The sequence below is a fragment of the Drosophila kikkawai genome, chromosome 3R, assembly GCF_030179895.1.
Source record: "Drosophila kikkawai strain 14028-0561.14 chromosome 3R, DkikHiC1v2, whole genome shotgun sequence".
NCBI lineage: Eukaryota > Metazoa > Arthropoda > Insecta > Diptera > Drosophilidae > Drosophila > Drosophila kikkawai.
Genome location: NC_091731.1, coordinates 37,793,932 through 37,817,190, shown reverse-complemented (window position 1 = coordinate 37,817,190; position 23,259 = coordinate 37,793,932). Strand labels below are relative to the sequence as shown.

The 23,259-nt window shown below is 46.3% G+C and overlaps 1 protein-coding gene across 1 annotated transcript; it reads right to left on the bottom strand.

Moving 5' to 3' along the window:
- Positions 1–20,501: 20,501 nt before the first annotated feature.
- Positions 20,502–22,998, bottom strand: ems (empty spiracles). Its single transcript, XM_017181310.3, has 2 exons — positions 21,575–22,998; positions 20,502–21,439 (listed from the first exon to the last, which is right to left on the bottom strand). Exons 1-2 carry the CDS (start codon positions 22,707–22,709, stop codon positions 21,093–21,095), a joined length of 1,482 nt encoding a protein of 493 aa, XP_017036799.1. The 5' UTR covers positions 22,710–22,998; the 3' UTR covers positions 20,502–21,092.
- Between the last annotated feature and the right edge of the window lie 261 nt (positions 22,999–23,259).

Here is a 23,259-nt window from a genome sequence, read left to right as displayed (position 1 = left end):
CACCCACCCTCGAACTTCATCAGCTAAGGTCCTGCGCCTGCCAGCCTCCATCATCATCATCATCGAGGTTGCCCATCTCCCATCTCCCATCTCCCAGCTCCCGGTTCCCAGTTCCAATCCGTGAACGAATCCTGTTAGCCAGCCAGCCCCTCGCACTTTGCGCTGCTCAATTTGGCAAACAGTCAGCCGTTGACATTATCCTTCCGCCGGCATGCTGCTGAAAACCAATAAGCCACCAGCAGCCAGAGAAACCCTCATCCAACCCAAGGACAGTGGGTCGAAACTGGCGGGTTTGGAGTGCTTATGATTCTGATTACACTAAAACAAAATACTATAGAAATTAAATTAAATTAAATGTTGTATCTTACAAAATGTTTTAAACTTTTTTTTTTTATTTCTCCTCTGAATAAATTTTGTATTTCTTTACCCAAAAGCACTGTGGCTTCGTAGGGCGACTAAATCCCACAGCAATTGCTGCTGGCAATGCGCACTAATCCGAGAGCACACTCACCCACTTCCATTTTCATCCCACTCCCGCATACCCAATCCCCGCCGCTGAGAGCCATCGTATCCTGGATTTCCAGCGTTACACGAGTTTCCGGCGCGTCCTCCCTCGTAGTGTATTTATTTTATAACATTGCCAATCAAGATGGCTGCGCAAACATAATCGCAGACAGGGACAGACAGCGAGAGAGAGAGAGAGGGAAAGAAAGGGAGAGCAGGAGCAGGACTTTTATCCCGGCCACATAACGTGCTTTTTTTTTTTGCATATGACTCCCTGCCCTGCCAGCTTCCTGGTTAAAGGATCAATAACACTTTTGCCTCAATTCCGGCTCCCAGGATCCGCTGGTCGCATTCCCCCCCATCCTTGTTGTTTGTTTATTTGTTTTGCAAGCAATTTCAGCAGCCTTCCTTTCTCTCTCCGCTTTCCCCTTGAGTGTGTGCATTATCCTGTGTGTATCCACATGCATGCTGCTGTGTCCTTTTCAATTTGCTCAATGATTCGCAAGCAAATTGATTCCCATTCAATTCCGCGCCGTTTCGCATCCGACAATTTCGATTTTTATTGGTTTTTTTTTCTTGCTCGCTCATCTATCCTATGGCCGTCCCGCTCATGCGCCATTTTGTCGATAGGGTCCTGTCCATACCCCTGTCCCCGCAACGTGTGCGAAAATATAATAAAATTGTAAATTGGTTTTTGTTCGTTTATTGTTGTGTATATTGTTACTGATATTGTTATTGGTTTGGGTTTGGTTTTGGGGTTTTTATAGGCTCCGCTTTCGGTTCAATTTGACGTCGTCGTCCTTTTTCGGTCTCGTCCTTTATCGCTTGGGCCATTTTGCGATTGGGCTCTGGGGTTGACATGAAATAAATTAATTGGAAACTCAATTCGAGTGTTATGTATGTAAATTTATTAAATTGAAATCAATTTTGTTGTCTGATTTGGCTTTTTGCGAGGGCCAACAGGGGTTTGTGTGGGATTTCCTTAATTCTATATATTTTATATCAACTCCTGGGACCTGCCTTGCGCAGCTTTTAGCTTCTCAGCTCTGAACTTTCTCACTCGGGCTAATCACATACGAATTGCCGCGCTTCCAACTTAGTAGGATCATAAATATCCCCGGCGAATCTTTACAACTCGACCGCGCTTTGGCTTCCTATGAGAAACCGACTTCCTACCCAGAGACTGGCTTAAATAAAATAAAGCAAAGCAAGAAGAGGGAGAAAAAGGCAAAGAATGTTTGTCACAATACATCAAATGGCCGCGAAATGACACAAAACATGAACGCGTCACTTTCCATCACTATCACTCCAAAGTGCCAGGCCGACTGTGCTTCTAACTGCGGCTAACAAGCAGCTCGCCACTCGGCGGAGTCCAGGTCTTGGCCCCAATCCCAGCCAGACGACAGTCAGTCTGATAGGTCCAGCCGGGAGCCCGAGAGTTCCACTCCTCTCCTCAGTTCGGAATCAGCGCGAGATTAACTGCGCGCATGCGCAACTATTTGCGCACATTTTAAATGGGGCCGTCGCTCGCACAATGCTCTCCGGTCTCCTCCGACTCCGATCTGCAGGGACAATGCACCTTGGAGATCCAGTCACAGGGGAAGAGGGTGCGGGGCGCGATCTGGTGACACTCTGCGGACGGATCCAACGTCGTCGCTGGGTCTGGCTCGGCAGCCTTAATCCGCCGAGCAATGCGACAACAGTCGCAGTCACAGCCACTGCCATGATGATGATGATGATGATGACGATCTGGGCGATTATTTGTACCTGGGTTTATAGGCCTCTAGAGATGGCAGCGTGACTCACAAGCTGGAAAAAGTTTGGGTATTTAAACTAAGCATTTTAAGAGGAAATGAAATGGAATTTTTAAAGGCATAGATTATGTACTGAATATTATAAAGAATATTCTCATTTTAAAAATATTTCACGCTGACACCTCCAGCTGGATGTGCTGCGCCCTGCAAATCTGAGACTTATTCGTAGATTGTTTTTCTTGGCCAGATCAGACCAGGCACTGCTCTGCTCTCTACTCTCTCCACCCTTTTTCAGTTTTTGTCGCAGCAATCTCGTTTGACCAAAAACGACTAACGAGGTAGAGCTGCGGCCGAGGCTGGAGATGGAGCTGGATCCGGAGGAGAGTTGGGAGCTGAGCGACTGCCAGACTTGATATTCAGCGACAACGACGTCGCAGATACAGATTCAGACAGCAAGATGGAGCAGGAGGAGGAGGCGGCGGCTGGCTGGCATCATTAATCCTTTGCATTGGCAACGCCTTGTATTGCAAAGCCGCCGCGTAAGTTGTCATGTTTTTGTCGCTTTATGGACTTCTAATCGTTCAATTCTATCAAAAAGCTTACGCACTAACAAACGTGTCCCAAAAACCGGAGTCGGGTCGCTCCCAAACCAAGCCGAACCGCACCGAATCTGGCAGCCAATTTTCAGGCAGTCCCCAGATTAAGATATTTAGATTGGCCCACGACGACACGAGGGAGCACAGCAGCAGAGCACCGAACAGAACAGATCAGGAGACGAGCTGAGCCGGGCTGAGCTGGCCGAGAGCAACTTATTTAGCACCTTTCGGGGCTAAGAAGGCCGAGAAGAAGGCCCACGGGTGAGCTGGCTGGACTACAATGGAGATGGAGAGATGGAGATGGAAATGGCAGCGTCGGAATTGGAATTGGAATCGCAATCGGACTCTAGATGGAGGATCGACTGCAGGCTGGAGGTGACAATAAGCTGCCCCGGACCATGAAATTTGTTTCAATCTCTTGCCTTTTACGTGCAGAGTGTGGGGCCACTGATAGAGTCTTTGTGGCATCTGATGTGCGAATTTGTTACTTAACTCCGAGATAATCCGCTGGGAGAAGAGGATGCGTTAGATGGGTACACAGAGAAAAATAAATTAATAGCAGAAATAGGTATACCATATTATATTCTTAGTGCTATTAGTTTTTCCCCGATTGTACGCATCCGTCGGATTCAATTGGAAAGTGTTGATGATTTGAATGTGCCTAAACGGTTAGTTCGAACGGTATTAATACAAGACCTGCGAAGAAGAGAAGCCATTGAGCCTAAGGTCGGGGCTGATTTGCATCTGAGTGCTCGGACTTTCAAATGCCAGGCCCCTTGAGTTATTGTAATTAATGCCAAATTGGCCATAAAACACAACATTTGCATGTCAAGCAGCGGAGTTTGCCTTTTCGGCATTCGTAGATTTATGCGGCGTATTATTCATATTTCGGCCTGTGCCGGAAGTGTCCATTGTGCGATCGACTGAAATAATTAAATATTAGATATGATTAGAGTTTCCCCCGACACATCGCAGCCCGCCTGGCCCACGCAGAGCCATAAAATAGCGACTTATGGACTTATAGAGCCGCCCGAATGCTAAACGCCATTCAAATATAAATAAATGTCAATTTGTGCACGCTTGGCCATAATCTCCGCTTCGCGTTGTTCTCAGGTTCTCAGCTCGGAGCCCAGTCAAGACTCGACTCTTGACTAAATGCAAATTAAAGCTCATTAATCTGAGAGATACATTTTCTGTTTTTTTTTTCCTGAAACAGCGGGGCATTAATGGGCTTCGCACTTTGCCGGACGACTCTTGTTTTGCATAGAAAGCTGCGTCGGAGGCTTTGGCGGGAGGGGTTCGGTCGCCAGGTGATCGTAAAACATGCCATGATTACTTTATTAAGCCAAATGTTTCATAAACAATCGCCATGTCGCACATAAAATCCGAATGCGATACTCTGTGGCCTCCCCCAGAAACCACAGACCTGACAATCAAGCGATTTGCTTAGATAACTCTCCCAAGATAAATCTGTGTGCGCTCAAAATTATGGGTCTCAGATATTGGGACCGATATACGGACACAAACACAGGTCAGCTTGGAAATTCAAGTCCCCTCGGCCCGCAGAGATTTTAACTAATTTTATTAAATTGAACATTAGTTAAATTTTGGCCAGAGCTCGAGCTGGGAGATTTCGACTCTCAGATAAGGTGGGGACTACAGAAATCTGTGCAATTAAGTGGAGATTTTAGCATAATTAATTGATCAAAGTGACCACCAAAACGTCTGTGGGAATTTCGCTTGGAGTTTGGGGTAAAGTGTCTCGAAGAGACACACCTGGGGCTCTAATCGTATTTGTGGATGAATTTATTGCAGGCTACTTTATTGGCCAGCTAGCTACTCCATATTGGATTACACTCGCGATCTCACTCGACTTCCTACTCGTACGAGACCTGGGCATTAGCCAGGCATAAATGTCTAATAATGATTCACGATCCATTGGGTTGCTTATTCAATTAGCGCTTTTATGCGTTTTGTCCATTTTTAGCGAGAGCCAACACGAAGGTCTTAATTTTATGTCTTCTGGCCATAAACAGCGCGAACTTTTGTCAGATTTCTATGGCCATGTATCTCCCGCGGCACCCACACACCCAGGCTAGCCGAACCTGATCCGCCGGAGATACTATATGGAAAGGTAGTGGGAATGGAAATGGGATGCCCGATGTCTTCATTGGCCTGGCCAATTGTCACTTCCTTCCTCAATGGAGGAGCTGAGCTGCCTCCGTGCTGCCCAGCTACCAAGCTACCAAGCCGTCTGCTTAATTTTATTATCCAGTTCCGCCATCAGCTGGCGGGGATTGGACTCGGGTTCGTCGCCATTGTAGCCAACATGGTCGTGTCTAGCGACAATTTTAATGACTTACTTAGCCCCATTGGGAGAGACGGAAGAGAAGACTTTGTATGTCTTTTGGGCGACAAAGTCTCCGCCTCGTATTTGCCAAGACCACACAGAGAGAAAAATATTTCACCTGGCTGTATCTATTACTCAAATGAAAACGTAGCAAAAACAAACAATAAAACTCGAATTTAAATAAATGCACAAGTCCGCCCAATTTAAAGTGAAAACATAAGAGCTAAATTTAAATTTTATTTTATTTTAGTTCCCACATTGTATATTGTATTTTTGTTGAGTGCAAAGTTCCCTTCAGCCAGCAGTCGGCTCTTGTTCTCATTTCCAATCGCCTCGCCTCGACTCCGTAAGTTAGCATTTTTTAATGACTTAATTTACGTTCGCAATAGGTTCCACCTTCCACGTTTATTGTTTTGACTAAGTACAGCGAGAGATCGTCTGTGCTCTATGGGCTACAGGATAGCCGGAGTCGCGAAGAGCTAGCGACGCCCTCGACTTGGGCTCCTTATCGCTCCGCTAGCATCGTCTCCGTCCTCCCAGGCTTCCTGTTCTGCTCCGACGTGGGCTGGCTAAATATAAGCACACATCCACATCAGCATCGGCGGAGTTGGCTAAGGTCTCTTGGCCGAGTCCCTATGTGGGGAAGAAGGGAGGTGCAGCGAGCAGCGTAGGTGTTGGCCCGGGAAGGGGGATGTGCTGTCGAGTTTATTGTTAATTTAATTGGCCAATTTCGTGAAAGTGTTTGCTGTGGCTTTTGTAGCTTAAATTAGTTGGGCAGTGGGGCAATCAGTAATTTATTGGGGAGCGGAAAATAATTTATAATTAATATATTGGTGTTAAATTTAACATAAAGTAAGGACACCAAGCTAAGCGGGTTTAACCTGTAATTCTACAATACTTTAACTAAACCTTTCCTGTGTTGTCTATTTTAAAAAATCCTATATCTACCGTCAACATTTATAAGACTTTTCCTGTCTTTTTTCCATATACAAACCTTGCTCCACTGTCACAGCGTTCGTGGGATGCGTTTTGTTTCAAATTTATTTGCCATTTGTTGGCAGAACCTCCAGTTTGCGTTTTGCTGACAATCGAAATCAGCTCGGCGTTTCGGCTTCAGCTTTAGCTTCTCATTCGCAATCGTGGGCAGCCAACGCGTCGTATGAGTTATGGCTTCGCATTTTGCGGAATAAATAAGGCAGGCGACACTTGCCGACTTGTTCGCAAGGCGGCGAGCCGCTTTGAAATGAATTTTGCCGAGATTAACACAAAATGTTGCCCACAAATTGACAGTCGACACGGTGCGAAATTAGACCGAGTAAGAAATCGGGAATGTGGCTCACTCGCTGACATTTTCAGGTTCAATGTCGTCTAACAAGGCGTCAGATGGGCGGGAAATTAGCGAAACACGCTTATTAAATTCCAACGGCTTCGAGTCCGCGTCCATGTAAAACGATTTAAATAAGAAGAACTCGACCAACCCGGTGCTTTATTGGGCCACTCGGCGGACGACAAACAAAATGCATTTAAAAGCTACAAAACTACATTTCACATCCGCCCTAGGGCCAGCGCATACAGGGGGCATGGGGATACACCGAGCCAAACACGAGTTGACAACTCATCGAGCATTGAACACGTTGTAATGTGATACTTAAACGCCTGATTGGCTCGTAAATATTTTCACTTTGTGGAACGAACCACACAACTCTTGGGCCCTCCAGCCTGCAGCCTCCAGCCCTCGATGGCTGTCGATTCTGTTGTTAACAATAATTTCTACAAAGTATCGCTGGTACCTTTGATCAGAGCAAAGGCAAAGAGCAAAAAGCTGAAAGCTGAAAGCAAAGGGCCAGCAAAAAAGCGAACAAAAAAGCGCCAAATCTTGCACTAAAAACACACCAAATACGACATCAAAGCTATCGCAGCGATCGATCGAAATCGAAGGGATACAATTGTAATTGTTCTGGCCCCGCTCTCTCTAGACTGTTGGCGGGACTTGGGCAGGACTGGCCAGTGGCCAGTGGCCACACAGAGGGAACCGATCCCATCCCATTCCATTCCATCCGATCCGATCCGGCACTCTCAAGGCCCCGTCCTCATCATAATGTTAATGTAAATGCATTTTAAATGGACTTGCGTACAACATTTTTTGCTCTTTGTCTCCGTGGCTCTTGTCGCGCTTTGTGTGGACAGTTCGGACAAGGACAAGCTGTTTGCAACACGATGCGGGCCGGGTCTAGCGAGAAAATCATCATAAAACAAGAAAGGAAGCTGTCATTGGAAACCCGAAGCTTGCATACCCTTGCAGGTTGCAATGGGATCAGGCGACAGATCATAACTAAGCCAAAAATGCATAGAATTCAAATCGGAAAGCTTTTCTGTGCTAGTTTTGGTAAGGCTAAAAAATCTGCATACAGAATTTAAAATTTTAGGAAATCAAAATGTTTGCCAATTTTTGGGAATTTTAATCAAATCAAATTTTAAAAATTTGAAAAAAAATTAAAAATATTTTTTTTTCTTACGACATGGCTAGAATGATTTTCCCGTTGATGCTGATCAAGAATATATATGATTTATGGGGTCGGAAATGACTACTTCACTGCGTTTTGGGGATAAATCTATGGGGAGATGTCCTGCTTGGGGTTCTGGTTATTTTTTTGTGTATTTAGAATTAAATTATTATGAACAATAGATGGCTTCTTCCATTTACAAAAAAAGCCACCTTTTTTATATATTTCGAGATTTTCCTCTAAGGTAGGGCATTTCCAACACATTCAGCCATACCATATACATGTCCGTTTGGAGACTGCAAGAGCAAAACGTTTTTAGTGTCTTACAAATGAAATCTGACAGTTGGCGAGTTAAAAATAACAAAACGCACACAAAAACCTCAATCCCATAAGCACAATGCCAGCGAAGGAGAAGAGTTGCGGGTTGGGGCTAAACTTAACATAATTTAATCAACACTAATTCGCGCTTTCAGCTTGACAGATCTTCTTTTGCCTGAAAAAAAAAAATCTGATAGAGAGATGTGGGCGCCTCGAGCGGAATCCCAATTGTCACTTTGGGTTGCGGGTTTCCGCCCTGCTAATTGCTCTTTCTCTTGAAGACACCTCATTAGTACCCTAGGCACAGAGATGGAGTGATCACTGATCAGTGATCCCGAGGAAACAGGATGCTGCTTATCAATATCAATCAGAGGGATGCTGAGTCCGCACATGAATGAATCCGAAGGGGTTAGGAATGTCAACAGAGAACAAGTTCATTAGGAATCGCTCAGAAAACCCAGGGAAAGAGCTGGAGGGAAAGAGATAAAATGCGAGCATTGATTGTAATCGACATTTCCCTGAAAAGACAAAAACGGAGATCAGCAGAGCGAGGAAAGTGTGAATGAAGCCAATTACTACTTGTAAGGAAAGATACTTTCATTGGAAGATGGCTGCATAGGCGTCGTGAAAAGGGCTTAGAGAAAAATAAACCTTTATCAGTCTTTTAGACTACCGATACGCCCCTCCAATCAACAATCCCTTCGGCCACCACGCCACTGCCTCTAATAACGCGATAAACACGTCGTTTTCATTTAGGAGACTAGCCCATCACGTACGCACGAGATTCTGTTTAAATACAGCCACATGCCCGACATACTAAGCAGGCACGAGAGCAGCGCCAGTTGAGGGACCGAGAAGGGGCCCATGAGCAGGGTTTATGACTTCCTTCTAAATCGGAGAACCCAGAGAGATCGGGGCCAGCACAGCTCCTCTAATGGCCCCAGCCCAGGCCCGGCCAAAACATAAATTACACGCAGCGTAATATATATCGGAGCGATAGGATCGATTATGCTAAGTTGAGCGGCGTTAAAATTATGTTGACGCATGTTTCTAAAATGTTCCAACGCACACACTGCGGGTATATATCTTGATTTGGCCATATATACAGCCAAAGCCAAACAAACCCCTCCAAATTATGCAAATCTCGTGACAATCATTTAAGCAACCTTTAGAGCGTATTAAGTATGCCGGGACGGACGGACGGAGCAGTGCAAAAGAGATAGAGCGGCGGATAAGACACATTGTGATCGGAACGCACCTCTAACCCAATTTATAACGACTTATCGACAGTAATAAAAACAAAATACAAAATACAAAATACGTTTCTACACATGTTGCGATCGATAACGCCAACGCCTCATTTGCATTTCTCGGGGCGGTGGTGGTGGCGAGGGATTCGAACTCGAATTTCGAGGGGATCCAGGGGGTTGGCTGCTGAGTCTGCACAGGAAAAAATGCCCCTAACTAAAGAGGGTCTCTTTGTTCAATATTTTAATAGCTTTTGTTGGTCTGTTAAATTTCAAATATTTTCTTTCTATACAAATGTGGATATATCGCTAGAAATTTATTTCTATAATCCACTTCAGAATATATTTATATATATATTTATATATATATATATATTTATATATATATATATATTTATATATATATATATATTTATATATATATTTATACAATGAGCTAACTTTTTTTTAAAGAAATAAAGCGTTTGTTTTCTAGCCTCGATTTATAATTCCTTTGAAATTAGAAAACCCACATTTCTCCTAGTGTGTGCTCTTGAGAGATAGCCCCCTTGCTGCGGCCGGACACTTGACATTGTCAAATCGCGGCTTAATTAAGCAATCGATCTTCTCGAGAGCTGGCCAAGATCGGCTGGTTGGCTGCTAATTTGCAAACAGACAAAAGGCCGGTGGGAAAGTCGCAAGAAACCGCACCGTTATAGGGCCTAATGAGTGCCCACTTATCTGATCCGAGATGGGATGGAATAAAGCCCGGCCAAAAGGCGCATTGGAAACGATTTAAAACGAAATTAAAAATTCATTCAGCACGGCGACTGATTCACCACATTCGCTCGGGTCCGAGCCCATAAATCATGCCGCTCTTGTGACACTATCGAGCTAATCAAATCGCCAGCAAATAATAATAATAAAGGGACCCACTCCAAGCCCCGAACAACGAACACTGGGCAGCAGACACTGAGAGCCGAAAAAAAACCCAACAACGAGTGACAGCCAACAAATGATGTTCGACGCTTTTGTGGACATTAATATTTGACATTAATTGAAATTAATATTAATTTCATATTTATTGTAATACCCGTTAATACCAGCAGACCCCAAAGCCAGTGCCATTGCCGTTGCGTTGGCGTCTGGGGAGACAGACAGCCGATGAATTGGCATTTTTCTGTGAGGCTCGGATCCCCCGTCTCCTCTAGGGGCCCGCTGTGACCAACTGGTTGGGATGCCTCGGGATTCCTCCTGCTCGGACCCAGCACCACAGCTTAATTTCTGTAGTCGCAGGGTATTAGAATTTAAGTAAGGCGTAATTAATGCCGTCTGGCGGCGGGTGAGAGACTCTTTCTCCTCCGAAGAGTCATGTGTGCGCGCGAGGAGAAGGTTTATTTATTGGGATCTAAGTGATTTCCGATGAGATTGTAAAGGCCGTCAGAGTCCGGCGATTGAGGCATCATCTCTTCGCCGCAGGGGGTTCTAGGAGGCAGCTCCGATCTCCTGTTGCGTGCTCCCCCCGCTCCAAGGCCCGTCGAGTGCAACGCCAGGCCAGGTGAGTTTCACTTTCCATCTCCATCGCCATCTCCCGAGGAGCAGTCGCCCCTGATTTTTGGGTGTGATATCATTAGCTCCCCGCGCCCCCTCGAAAAACCCGTTCCCATCTGAATATTATTAGCGTGAATAAAAATTGCTGCTGCTGGCTGACGATATTTGCGCATCATTAAAACCATCAAATGAAGCCAATTAAAAGTAAATAAATAATACATTTTATGAAAGCAATCAAAAGGCCCCTTCATCGGGCTAATATTATGCACAGCGAAAATTATAAGATTTTGTTAAAACTTAATTAGGCATCGCCAGTCGAGACAAAAGCCAGCTCCGAAATCCGAAAAACCTAAGCTTGAGGGGTCCATTAATAAATTAAGAAGAGCAGCTCGGGCAGTCGCCGGAGAATAGGTAGGGAAACTGAAAAGAAAAGAAAAAGCTGAGACGACAGCCATAAAAAGGGTTCAGGAATTTGGGGTAAATCTGCGCGGAATGGAGATTGGCAAGCGTTTTAAAATCAATAAAATGCGATTAGCGTTCTTTCGACAAGGGCGTCTAATTGAATGGCATTTATCAAAAAGCTGGTAACCAAAAATATAAGAAAAATATATTTTAGAAACAATGTATGGTATACACTAGGAGAAATCGGGAATGAGCATTGGGCAACTTGGAAATTATCAACCAAGATAAAGAAATAAGTCTTCAATAATTGTAATGTATTAGTATTTTTGATGTTCTATTTTGAAAAGAAATAATAATTATTTATATTAGCATTTTCTGCTTATTTTCCCACTCTGTGGCTTTCTTTCTTCTTCGATTCCTGTTATGATCTTTCCTCCTGAAACTGTTCATCTTTGCCTTATCCCAGGTCCTTCTCTGGGTCCCCTGGTCCAGCCTCCTTAAAGTGACCATGCCAAATCGCACCCGCTGCGTTATTTAAGTGCCACATTTCACATAAGCAACTTTTAAAATTATTTACATGCACCACACGGACACGGACACGGACACGAACACCTTGTGGCTTTGGCTCGTTTGGATAATTAATTGATTAAAATGTTTTCTTTTCCTTTTTCGCTCCTTAATTTCTTTTTTTCTGCATATTATGGCGCGTATCATATTTCACATAAATGAGCGCATTCAACACGCTAAAGTGCCAAGGATGGAGCATGGATGCCAGGAGGAGGCTGACCGTGGCGGACACTTGTTGCCACAACTTACCACCTAGGGTGGGGTTGGGAGAATGATCATGATCGTGATCATGATCGAGCCGAAGAGTGTGTGTCTATGCAAGCGCCGCATGTGGCAGGTGGCTGGCCGAAGGGGAAAGGTGATAGGTGAGCGAGAGAGAGGTGGGAGATGGAGCTGGAGTTGGAGCCAGGCCAGCTCCAAACACGGAACAGGGTGTTTATGGTGATTTAGTCAGTTATGTGGATCGTAAACATTTTTGATAGCTAAATTTAAATAAACGACAGATATTTGTGGCCCTCGCTCCGGCCGGGCTTTATTATGGGACCTCGAACTGAAGATGGAGGCGCTTACTCATTCCCGCCGAGAGCCGAGATCCGAGATCCGAGCTCCGATCTCCCGCTCTCGTGGGGAGAAGAATTTAAATTAATTTTATTACAGCCGAGTTTTTGTGTAGTTGGCGCGGTGCGAGTGAAAATATCAAATTACTTGCGGTAATATATTTGGAATTAATGGCGCATCGCTCAGCCCGAGAGATTTTGTTACGTTTTACTTTTATTTAGTTGGTAAATTGGCCATAAAACGCCCAGGGCCAGCCAGCATAAGCACGGGCCGATCTGGCTGATAAGGCATTTTCCGGGGGAAAGCAGTCAGTCGCCAGTTTCCGATGAAAACTCCGTGTTTCGGGCGCATAAACAAAATAAATATTTTGTTTAAATTTAACCGTTGACAAGCGTTTCGAATGTCAGTCAGAGAGTCGAGAGGGCATAATTGGCTCACATTATGTTTATTTATTTTGGAAATTGCTGACCCGGCGATTTACCTGAGCCGAGAGAGTCACTCGGATTTTCCCGGCTCTCTTTTAGTCGTCCACCCTTGGCCGTTCTCCCTTGCCAGGATTAGAGGTGAGCTGGCAGGCACTTGTGGCTTAACTTTGTGAAATCCTGTTAGAGATCAGGCCAGAGCCCGGACCCGGCCTGAATGAATGTCATCGCATTTAATCCTCGACTCCTTGGGATCGGTTGCCGCCACGCCCCCCGCATTTGCATTCGCATTTCGCACACGGCAATGACTTATGCCTTTTGTCACAAGTCAGAGGACTCGGACTCGGCTCAGGACTCGCCAGCGAGCCTCACAATTCATATTTAATAAGCCCATAATGGCAGTAATCATGATTTTACGGCGAACTTCTGACCATTGCATCTCCGGCCAGCAGGAGGCCGACGGTAAAGGGTTCTTCCAAGGCAATCCCTTCCCGGCTGGCACAATGGGCCGCGGCACGGGAGGGAACCGGGGAACTACACACACAGAACATGGCAAACTGGGAGGCGTTGCGCACATTTAATTAATACGTTTGCTTGTTTTCCAGCTCGCCCTACGGCCAGGCCCAAGAGAGATCGCTGCGGAGTTCGGTGGGCGTGCCGCCAGATGATTAGATTTTCTTCCAAAATTCCAGTGTCATTTGAGCGGTTCCCTTCTCCGGCATTGTTCCAAATTTGTGAGATGTGCCAGCAAAGCTTCATTTAGTCCGGCGATCCTTCCTCGCAGCGGGGGCGGGGACGGGGGCTTATTATTCCGCCGATTCCGACTAACGTTTCCAAAGCGGAAGCCTCGGGCCGTGTTTTGGCAGGCCACTGTGTTTATGTGAGTCGCCTCTAAAGGCCAATGAAAGGGTCCTAAAACAAAAGACTTAGGCAACGAACTTGCTGCTTGCAGTCAGCAACAAAGGGAATATGAAATGTTTATGGGCCGATTATGCAGCGGGGGGTGTTGCGAAGGGATATATATGTATATATGCGATATTATTATACTTTCAGCTGCTAGTTGATGCTCGCTTTTTGTTTTCCTGCTGACAGTGAGTAAAGAACAATATTATAATTGTTATATGGTGATTATATTTGCAAGAGTTGTTTTGTTATGAGTTTTAAGTATTTTATATTTATCTTCTTTTTATAGCTCAAATTTTACTGTCTTTTTGGTTTCCAAAAATAAACTATTATTATACAAGTACTTCTGCAAGTAAACATTGCTATCTATTCAGCATCATTACCTCTGAAATTTCTTGGTAATTAGACTGATTCCCTTGCCTCATTTCCAGCATTGTTCCCACCATAAAAAAGGACAACAGAAAGAGCTGGCCCACAACAAAGGCTCGATCTATCCATCTGTGCTAACGGTTTTCGCTCGTAAAGAAATCAAGCAAACAATCGGGCTCAGAACCACAACAATTGCATGGCTCAAGTGCTGCTGCCCCCCGTGTCCGTCCCCGTGTCCGTGCCGGAGGAAATCACGCAACTAGGGGCCGCACAACAATGGGTCTCGACCCCGGGGCATTTGTTTAATTTCCAATTAAAAAGAGCAAACACACTAAAAGAAGTCGAGATGCATCTACACTTACGCCCACGCACAGCAGGTTAAATCGCCGGGCATTATCTCGCCATTGACATCGCGACAAGAGAGTGGCTTGACAACTGTTTTAGGTTGCCCAGAAACAAAACGAAAAAGGGATCGGACAACACTTGGCTGGCCAGTTGGACTCGGGGCTCCGGTCTCTCGGTCCCTCGGTTCTCATCCCTCAACCCCTGTTGAAATGCCCGGTCCAGGGCGATCGATCGCTCGAGGTTTTCCTCGTTTCCCGGAAAATGCCACTTGTCAATAAGGACCTCTGTGTTACCTGTTATCTAAATTACGCCAGGCAAAACAAAAACAGCAGTTGCCGTAACGGTGATAAATAGAGAAGCCAGCCAAGGACCCTCGGTCCCGATCCTTTTCCAGGGGTGGGCCCTGCCTAATGTTTTAATTTGATTTTAAAACGATGTTAATCTAATATCCGTGGAAAATGTCAAAATAAAGAAGCCATTCTCGCGCCCTTCTCCCCTTGATTAATTAGAAAAGGTAATAGAGCCCAGCGATTGGACTCCTAATTGAAATGCACTTGGCGTCGCCTTCCTGAGCATCGGATTCAATGAATTTCCTAATTTTATTTCGAAATCGCTGTCAAAATTGTATGGCTGAGAATCGTTTTGGGTGTGCTGCTCAACCTCCCTCCCCTACGCTCCTCCGGCACTCTACGGTATTATTTTCCAACGAATTTGAATTTCCACCAGGCCTGGGTCCGTCCGAGGAATGCGATTGGACATCAACATCGCGTCATCGACATCGATGATCAACATCATCGACATCAGGGACGCGCACTCATTTGTTTTGTTTCTCCTCCTCAGTTTTGGGCGTGAATACCACAAATTTATATTTAATTGTTCGACTGACTGGCTGCATAATTTCTCAATATTTTCATGACAAATGCTAATTCATTAATATTTGGGCATTCTTCGACAGGCCCCGACCTGACCCCAGCCAAGTGTGAATAGATGGCAGCGCGTTCGAGTTCGAGTCCGATCTCGGGTGTGGGTGTGGGTGTTCGTGGCTGCCAGTAGCCAGCTGCGTGACGAATCGACTGTTTATAAATAAAAGTCTCTTTAGCACAGGTTGGATATTATTAGCTGCAGAAAACTAGAAAACGATAAAGGTGGTGGAGAAAAACAATTGAGACAAAGGGGTTTTTTTTTATCATATTTTTAAGGGATTTTCTGACGTACAGTAACTAATTTACATAATCGAAAATCTAGAACACTTTTATTAGCTAGCTCTTATAAGGTAGTAATAACTCGTAATATTTCAAAGAAATAAAAGCCAATTAGGGTCATTCAGGGCATTAAGTCCATTGCCAATTTTGATAGAAACATTGTAGTAATTTCAAAGCACCAGCTAATGTTCTTGTTGACCTAAAAAACAAAATGAAACTAATAAGCTCAGTACACACCTCCGGACTTGGCCGTACGAAACCTGCAATAAGCTACCCGTGATCGTAATTAGTTCGCAGGAAGTACCTGATTCAATTATAGAAAACCACTAACTGGGGAAATGGAAATGGATGGGGGGGGAGTCTCCCATGACTGCTTCAACAACTACGGGGAAATCGGTGGAGCGGCCTGTAATTTAAACGAATTCACATCGCTTCAATTATGCACATTTGTTGGCCAATTTTCATAATAAATATTCTAATTGGCTTTTAATTATACGGAGAGCGAAAAGCGTTTCGTGTTCGAGTCGGTCAAATTGACTAATTGCCGCTTGTAATTGCAATATATTAGATGACGCCTCATTGGCCCGGACCACCGGACCGGCTCTCCGGAGACACTACACTGCCCGACAAAACTACGGAGAGAGCCACATAGTATGTACAACCAAATGGCAAACCCATAATTACCCTGACCAAACCCGAGGCGAAGCTCGCACGCAATCCGAGCATTTGTTGCCCTGTCCGAGCCAGGGGCGGGCTTAGGTGCATATATATTTTTTTGGGGAGGGGCAGGGTCTACTGTACATATATAGGTGCCCTCTGGTATAATTCAATAACGGCATCGTCGATTCAGTTGCGGTCGTCACTAATTGATTGTTTAACCAGCTAAATGTCCAAGGCGGGAATTTCTCCGGCGCTTGAATAATGCATTGCACTGCGGGCAGTTTGGAATGGCATTAGATTCGAGAGTCGTTGGTTGCACAGTGGCACAAAAGATGGTCCTAAAAATTGTATATTATTTAATGTGCATAAAATTATACACTTTTTGCTTGCCACTCTGAATGTCACCAAGAAAGGGATATTGTTGGATCCTGAAAATTATTTTTATATTATAACTGCAGCTAGTACCTTCCTCCCTCAATCTCGCATCACTGTGCCCAGCCAATGAAATGCCCAACAATCATACGCAGCGTGGGCGCTGAGCTCGCCGAGCATTTAAACAGTAACAACAAACATCAGGTTGTCATAAAGAGTGCATATTTATGTGACTAATTCGAAATAAAACATAAAACTCACCAAATAATATTAAGAGGCTCGTTGGAGCGACTGGGAAACCAAGATGCATATCAACAATTAGGACGCCCCATGGAGCTGGCCACGAAATCGGGAATTGGTAATGGGCAGCCGAGAATTGGAAATTGAGAAATTTGACGCTTTTACGAGCTGGGGGGAAGGGGGCCAGGGACTCAGCAGCAGCATAATGTCTCTCTTTGATATACCAAATTAAAGCATTCGACATTTGATCGGACTGCGGAGAGCACTTTGCATATGAAAGCGACGGCGTCTGGCGCCACGGATCGCCAGATCTAACAGTCTAGCCAACTGTCCAGGCCAAACACAACGACCCAAGGGCCATGGGCATAATTGAGGCAATTAGAAAACATCAAAATATTGGGCTATGGACGCAGAAAATTGTTAAATAAATAAAGCCCCGGCCGACCAGAGACCGGAGACGTTGTTGCGGCGCTCTTAATTAAGCACTTGAGGGCCTAAAATCGACTCGAATGTTTATTCTGTTCGAGTCAAGCAGTTGGCAATGACACGGCGCATTTTGAGTTTATTTTGGAGTTAAAAAGTTGGACACGCCCACCGCCACCGCCGCCGGATCATTCAATTAAAACGCTTACGCTTACGAATTATTATTATTATGACAAACAAATGTTTCGAGGGCCTGGAAAACGATGCCAATCTTTTTGAGCCGCAGGAAGTGCCCGAATCGAGAACAATCCCCAGTAAATTACAAGCAATTGGAGATCTCCGATCTAGCGATCTCGATCTGGAGAGACACTGTGACGGAAGTGGAGTCAACGAGCGTGGCGTCGCCGAGTTCGTCGCCTAAGTCTTTCGTCTTTCGTTAGACAAATGGACAGAACATGGACTTTAAAATTAATTACTTAATTTAACACAACAAGCGGGCCGGCGACACCTTCGATGATGTTTTGGGGCGACAACGGAAAGCACTAAACATTCGCTGGGTCCAAAAACCAGTCTCTGTCTCTGTCTCAGCCTCAGCCGGCCCTGGCTCTGGCTCTGGCCTGGCCGAGTGTATCAGCCACGATCCTGGGCTGTGGCTGGGGCTTAACAGATTAGTTAGCATATCCCATATCAGGGTAATTATTGTTAAATGCGATAACGATCTTGTACAGCGTTGACATTTATTTATTTTCCTTAATTTCGCCGTATTAATCTTCTCGGAAACAACACGCATTAAACAGAACGCCGAGATATGGCACGTCCCTGAGTGCAGAGGACGTCGAGGCGGTCATTAAGGGATCTCGAGGCCCTCGATCTCCTTTGGCTTCAACTTGACAATTTGCATTATGCCGGCGATCGATCAGCAATCGGAGAAATCCAGCAGGTACTCGGAGGTACCCCATATAATGAGCGAGCGTCGAGGTGAAAAGCAAACTCAATTAAGGCCCGCCAATAGCCCCAAGACGAGACGCAGCTAATTTAACCAAATTGGATTACTTAATAAACTTTATGGGATAAATAACAATGAGACTGTGCGTGGTGCTGGCCATAAAGTGAATGCGGCGGCGCGTTGTTATTATTATTATTTCTATATCTCTTTTTTTTTGGGGCGCGCCGCATAACAAACCTTTTGTGGCATTCGGCGGAGTCAAACTCAAAATCAAAAACGAAATCAAAACGAAATAAAACAAGAAGGAAACAATGTTTGGAAAGTCGAAGTTTGTATACCCTTGCTGTTTACAATTGAAACAGGGGGAACAGAATCGAAGTCGATGATAACAATGCCGAAAAACTATTTATTTTCCATTTTTAAAGGCTAATAAATCTGCATTTTGAATTTAATTTATTTCTAAATTAATTAATCTGCATACAAAATTTTAATAATGTTGATGCTGATTAGAGACATATTATAAATGATTTATAGTGTCGGAAATGACTCCTTCCTCCGTGTTGTAAGCTTCTGACTCATATTATAGTACCCTGGAAGGGTATACCAAGATCCAAGCCAGCCACGAGGCAAAACAAGTTGTACAAACATGTGTATACTACAGATATGTGTATAACATCATCAGCAGCAGCGCAACTTACCAAATTGTGTTTTAATTTCCGAGAATTATCAGCAAGGGATTTCGTTTCGTTTTCGTTTCGTTTTGGTTTTGGGTTTTTGTTTCCTTTCTTCTACAGAAACACAGAGCTGGGCAGAGCGTATGGGGAGCGATGATATTGAAAAGCGGCCTGCAGATAAGCCCAATTCCAATTCCGATTTCAAATCGGAGTCTCGGCAGTGTGTGCAAGTGGGCGTGGTGCAGCCCCACTATTAATTATGGCCAAGTATCTGGGGGCTTCCATCAAGGTGCGTGCGATGCTAAGCAAACAAGGGGAGCCATTAGCCTGGATATATATGTACATATATAGGTAACCCAAGTGCTTTGACTCTGAGATATCGATCTCTCGGGTGGAACATGTAATCAGCAGTTCCTCTGATTTATGACTTTAGCAATTGCAAAGTTCTGTAATTGCCCCTGCACAGTGCGAAATATTCATTTTAAATCATATAAAAATCCAAAATTTCAATCATCTGGGGTATGAAGTTATATTTTAAATATAAACCTAGTGATGTTTTGTAAAAACAGATATGGTAAGTGAACTTGATCTTGATCTCTAAAGATACTGCTACGATTTGTGTTTTCCTGTGTAAGGGGGCAACCCCCCTCGGGTTAATTTTTTATGGACAAACCTTTGACAGAGTGCCACGATTTAGTGCTGTTAACAGCTAGTAATTAGCCTCGTTATGTCCGTTAATTAGCCGTATCAGACGTTCGATCGGCCGTAGTTTCCATTAGATTGCTTGCATTGCCCGTTGCAATTAGCCAGTTGCCGCTGCCACTGCATATTGCATATTCATTTTGATCTGGCAGACCGATAGCGATAGCGATAGCCCCACCACTTCGCAATTGTCGCATAAATCTGTGGCCCAATAATCATAAATTTGGCTTTTAAATCATTAGCACACCTCGGTGCGGCATCAGGCGACAGTTCTCGAACCAGTTTCTGTTTTGGCTCCTTGTAAAAGCCCCCAGTTCCGCCCCCGTCACCCCCGCCACTTTGATCTCTCACGAGAGCTGCGCTCAATTAAATTCTCCAATAAAGCACGATTTGCATTTTAAATTGTGCAATTAAAATGCTTATGAAATCTATATAGAAATAACGATCGCTAAATGCATTTTATAGTCGCCTCCTTCATCTATCTCTGTCCCTGTCGCTGTAGCCGTCTCCTCTCCCTCGCTCCTTCACCTGTCACCGATCCGAGGGGACAGCAAACAGCAACAACAATGTTAAATGTCACACGCTAATTAATTGACGGCGCATAATTTTTAACTCTGTCACACAGTGGGACGAACTCAATTAAAAACTGGCTAGGAGGAGGAGGCAGCGCAATAAAAGCCTGTAAAGGTCTAATTTATGCTCAAGTATGTTTCAATTTAAGATGAGGTACGAATTGATGTCTAGAGTTTCAAATCCTCTTCTGGCACATATAGTTTACCTGAAAAATGTATTCTAAGCCCCAAAAGCCCTCCCCAAATCCAAACAAACATTCATTTTCGATTTCTTTTCATAATGAATATTTTATATTTTATATGATCATATTTTTGCGTATTACTATTACAATCTTGGTTTCTTAAAAGATAGTACTAGCAACTAGAGGGCTATTGTTAAACGGGTTTAAATAATATCCAGCTCTGCAGTGGAGCGACTCGCAGGAGGTTTGTGCTTACGCCTAAACATAAATAAATGCTAGATCTCGTCATACAATGTACAGGAATCATTATTACTAAGATAGATTGTTGTTCTGCGAAAATTCACTAATTAAAAGTTAATGCTTGTCAGGAATATTTACACGCTTAAACCTTAGATTTGTACAGTTATAGTTGGTGTCTAGCCTAAGAATATTTTAGTTTTCTGTTCAGATTTTTTCGGAAGGAAGAAAAGCTTCGAAGAGGGGAAGGAGGAGGAGCTCTACTCAACCTCTGGTCTTCGCTGGGATTTGGCACGGATCTTGAGAGGGACAGGGAGGATCTCTAATACTTTCCCGTCGTCGCGTGGGATGCCCGCTATGTACAGCTAGCTCTAAGAATATATCACAACAAAACAAACTATGTTACTCTCCGGGAGCTCGGCTGGGAGCCCGAGCCCCCGGGACTGGAACTGGAACTAGGCCCCATCGCCTGGGTAAGGAACTGGCTGCGAACTGAGCACTGAGCCCGCCGCCTCAGTGGCTGGCGTCCAGCTCGTGCTCCTCGTCGCTGGGGCAGTCGTCCATCTCCATGTCGATGAGCTCGTCGTCGTCCTCGTCGCCGCTGCCATGCATGTTGCGCTGGGAGCCGCCCTCGCCTCCCTTCTCGTCCTCCTGCTGCATCCGCTTGTGCTTGGTGCGTCGGTTCTGGAACCACACCTTCACCTGCGTCTCGGACAGATTCAGGGACTGGGCGAGGGCCTTCCTCTCCGCCCCGACCACGTACTGGTTGCTCTCGAAGGCGTGCTCCAGCTTCAGGAGCTGCGACGGCGAGAAGGCAGTGCGGATGCGCTTCGGCTTGCGGAACGGCGGCACCAGAAAGCCTTGAAGGAGAGCAAAGAAGAAGGGATTCTGGTTAGTTATCGGTTGGGCTTGGGATATGTTCTTGGGGTTCTTCAGGTGACAGATTCTAAGGGCGGAAATGAACTACTTTCTCTGGCTCTTCTAGAGATACTTACTTCCTGGAAACCGGTGTGGGAAGATCCTTCCGTGGCGGCTGAGGAGCCAGGGATACAGCTGATAGCTGTCCCGCGCCATTCCGGGATTGGGCATGAACTGGGCGGCGTGCGGTGGAAGTCCAGCGGCTGCAGCTGCCGCCGCCGCAGGACCCAGGACATGACCGGCCTGCAGGGCGGCGGCCATCTGGAACTGGGCGGCGGCAATGAGGTGCGGATTGTGCTGTGGTGGCAGCTCCGGTGGAGCGTTTATGTACGGCGGCAGGGCCTTGATGTCCGGCATTCCTGGCTGTCCCTGCGGCGGTCCACCCATCGGCGGTCCTCCTGGGCCCACGGGGAAGGGTCTGACGAGTCCCTGGGGTGGCATTCCCGGCATCATCATGGGTCCTCCTGCTCCGGGGTGCATCAGCGTCGGCTTGGGGTAGCTCGGAGGCTGCTGCTGCTGTGGCTGCTGGGGAGGAGTGGCGTGCGGACTGCTGACCAGCAAGGTGGGCGACGTAGAGGGCTGCGAGGACTGCGGGGAGACGGACTTGGGAGGCGTGTGGGGCGGCTGAATGCGCTGGGCGGGATTCTCGGCCTGCTCCTGGGCAGGTGGCGCCGGAGAGCGCTCCCTTTTCAATGACACGGGATGCTCTGCCTCCGGGGAGAGTCGGGTTTGGAGAGCAGCATTGTGATGGTGCAGGCGCTGCAACAGTTCCTGGATGTCCTGGTGGCTCTTGGGCGGGCCCTGCTGGTGGTGCTGTTGCTGCTGGTGCTGCTGCAGGAGGAGATGCTGGTGGAGCACGTGCTGCTGGGCGGGCGATAGATGCGGATGCGGATGGGCAGGGTGCGGGTGCGGCTGGCCGTGGGGATAGGGCATTGCGTGTGCTGGTGGCGCCATCAGGTGGAGCGGCGGGGAGCCGGGCAGCAGAGTGAGGTTCGAAGGCGGTGTCTGGGGTGGCGATCCCGGACCGTTCCTCTCGCCCGGCGGCGGACTCTGGCTTCTGCGGCCATTCTCCGGCGGCGGCGAGTGGCCGGCGGCGTTGGCACTGCCGGCATCGCCCACAATGGACTCGATGCTGAAGCCGATTTTCTGCTTGGGCGTGGGCATCATGACGGCGGCAGCGGCTGTGGGCACCGGCGGAATCATCTTAGTCATAAATACGGCGGCGGTTAGCTCGGCTATGTTGGCGGCTTTCTGGGGTTAATCGCGGTTCGGGAGAGATAATCCTCGGGCAAGTCTGGCTCGGCTGTTGGGTTACTTTCCACTTTGACTGTGTTCAAAGCATTTACACTGAGCGCCGCATCGGTGCGCTTTTCTATCGGTTTACACTGACACTGAGTTGGCTTTCGACGACGCGCTAATGGAGAACGGGACGTGACGTAGACGGAAACGTAATCGCTGGCGGAAAACGGAAATCGGAATGCGGAGACGGAGACGTGTGCTCTCGACGACGTTCGCTGGCTGAATGAACTCCGAGAGCACCGCGCCACCACCAAGTGTGTGCCGAACGAATACCCGCGCCGCCGCTGCCACTCAAAACCAGTTTTGGCAGGCAGACGGAGACAGCAGCTGCTTGGCAGTACGCAGCCCTTATGGTTGTCCTCCTCCTACCTCCGGTGTGGACTTTATCTGCCGCTGGATATGAGAGCGAGCGAAATGGCCGCATTATCTGGACGGGGCGGGTCCTCCGGCCGGGCCCGTTCGC

Excerpts from the sequence above, each read along its gene's own strand:
- ems (XM_017181310.3), bottom strand. The coding sequence starts at position 22,709 with ATGACTAAGATGATTCCGCCGGTGCCCACAGCCGCTGCCGCCGTCATG. Across the intron at positions 21,440-21,574 it reads CCCACACCGGTTTCCAGGAA|GCTTTCTGGTGCCGCCGTTC; the intron begins GTAAGTATCTCT and ends CTCTCCTTCAAG.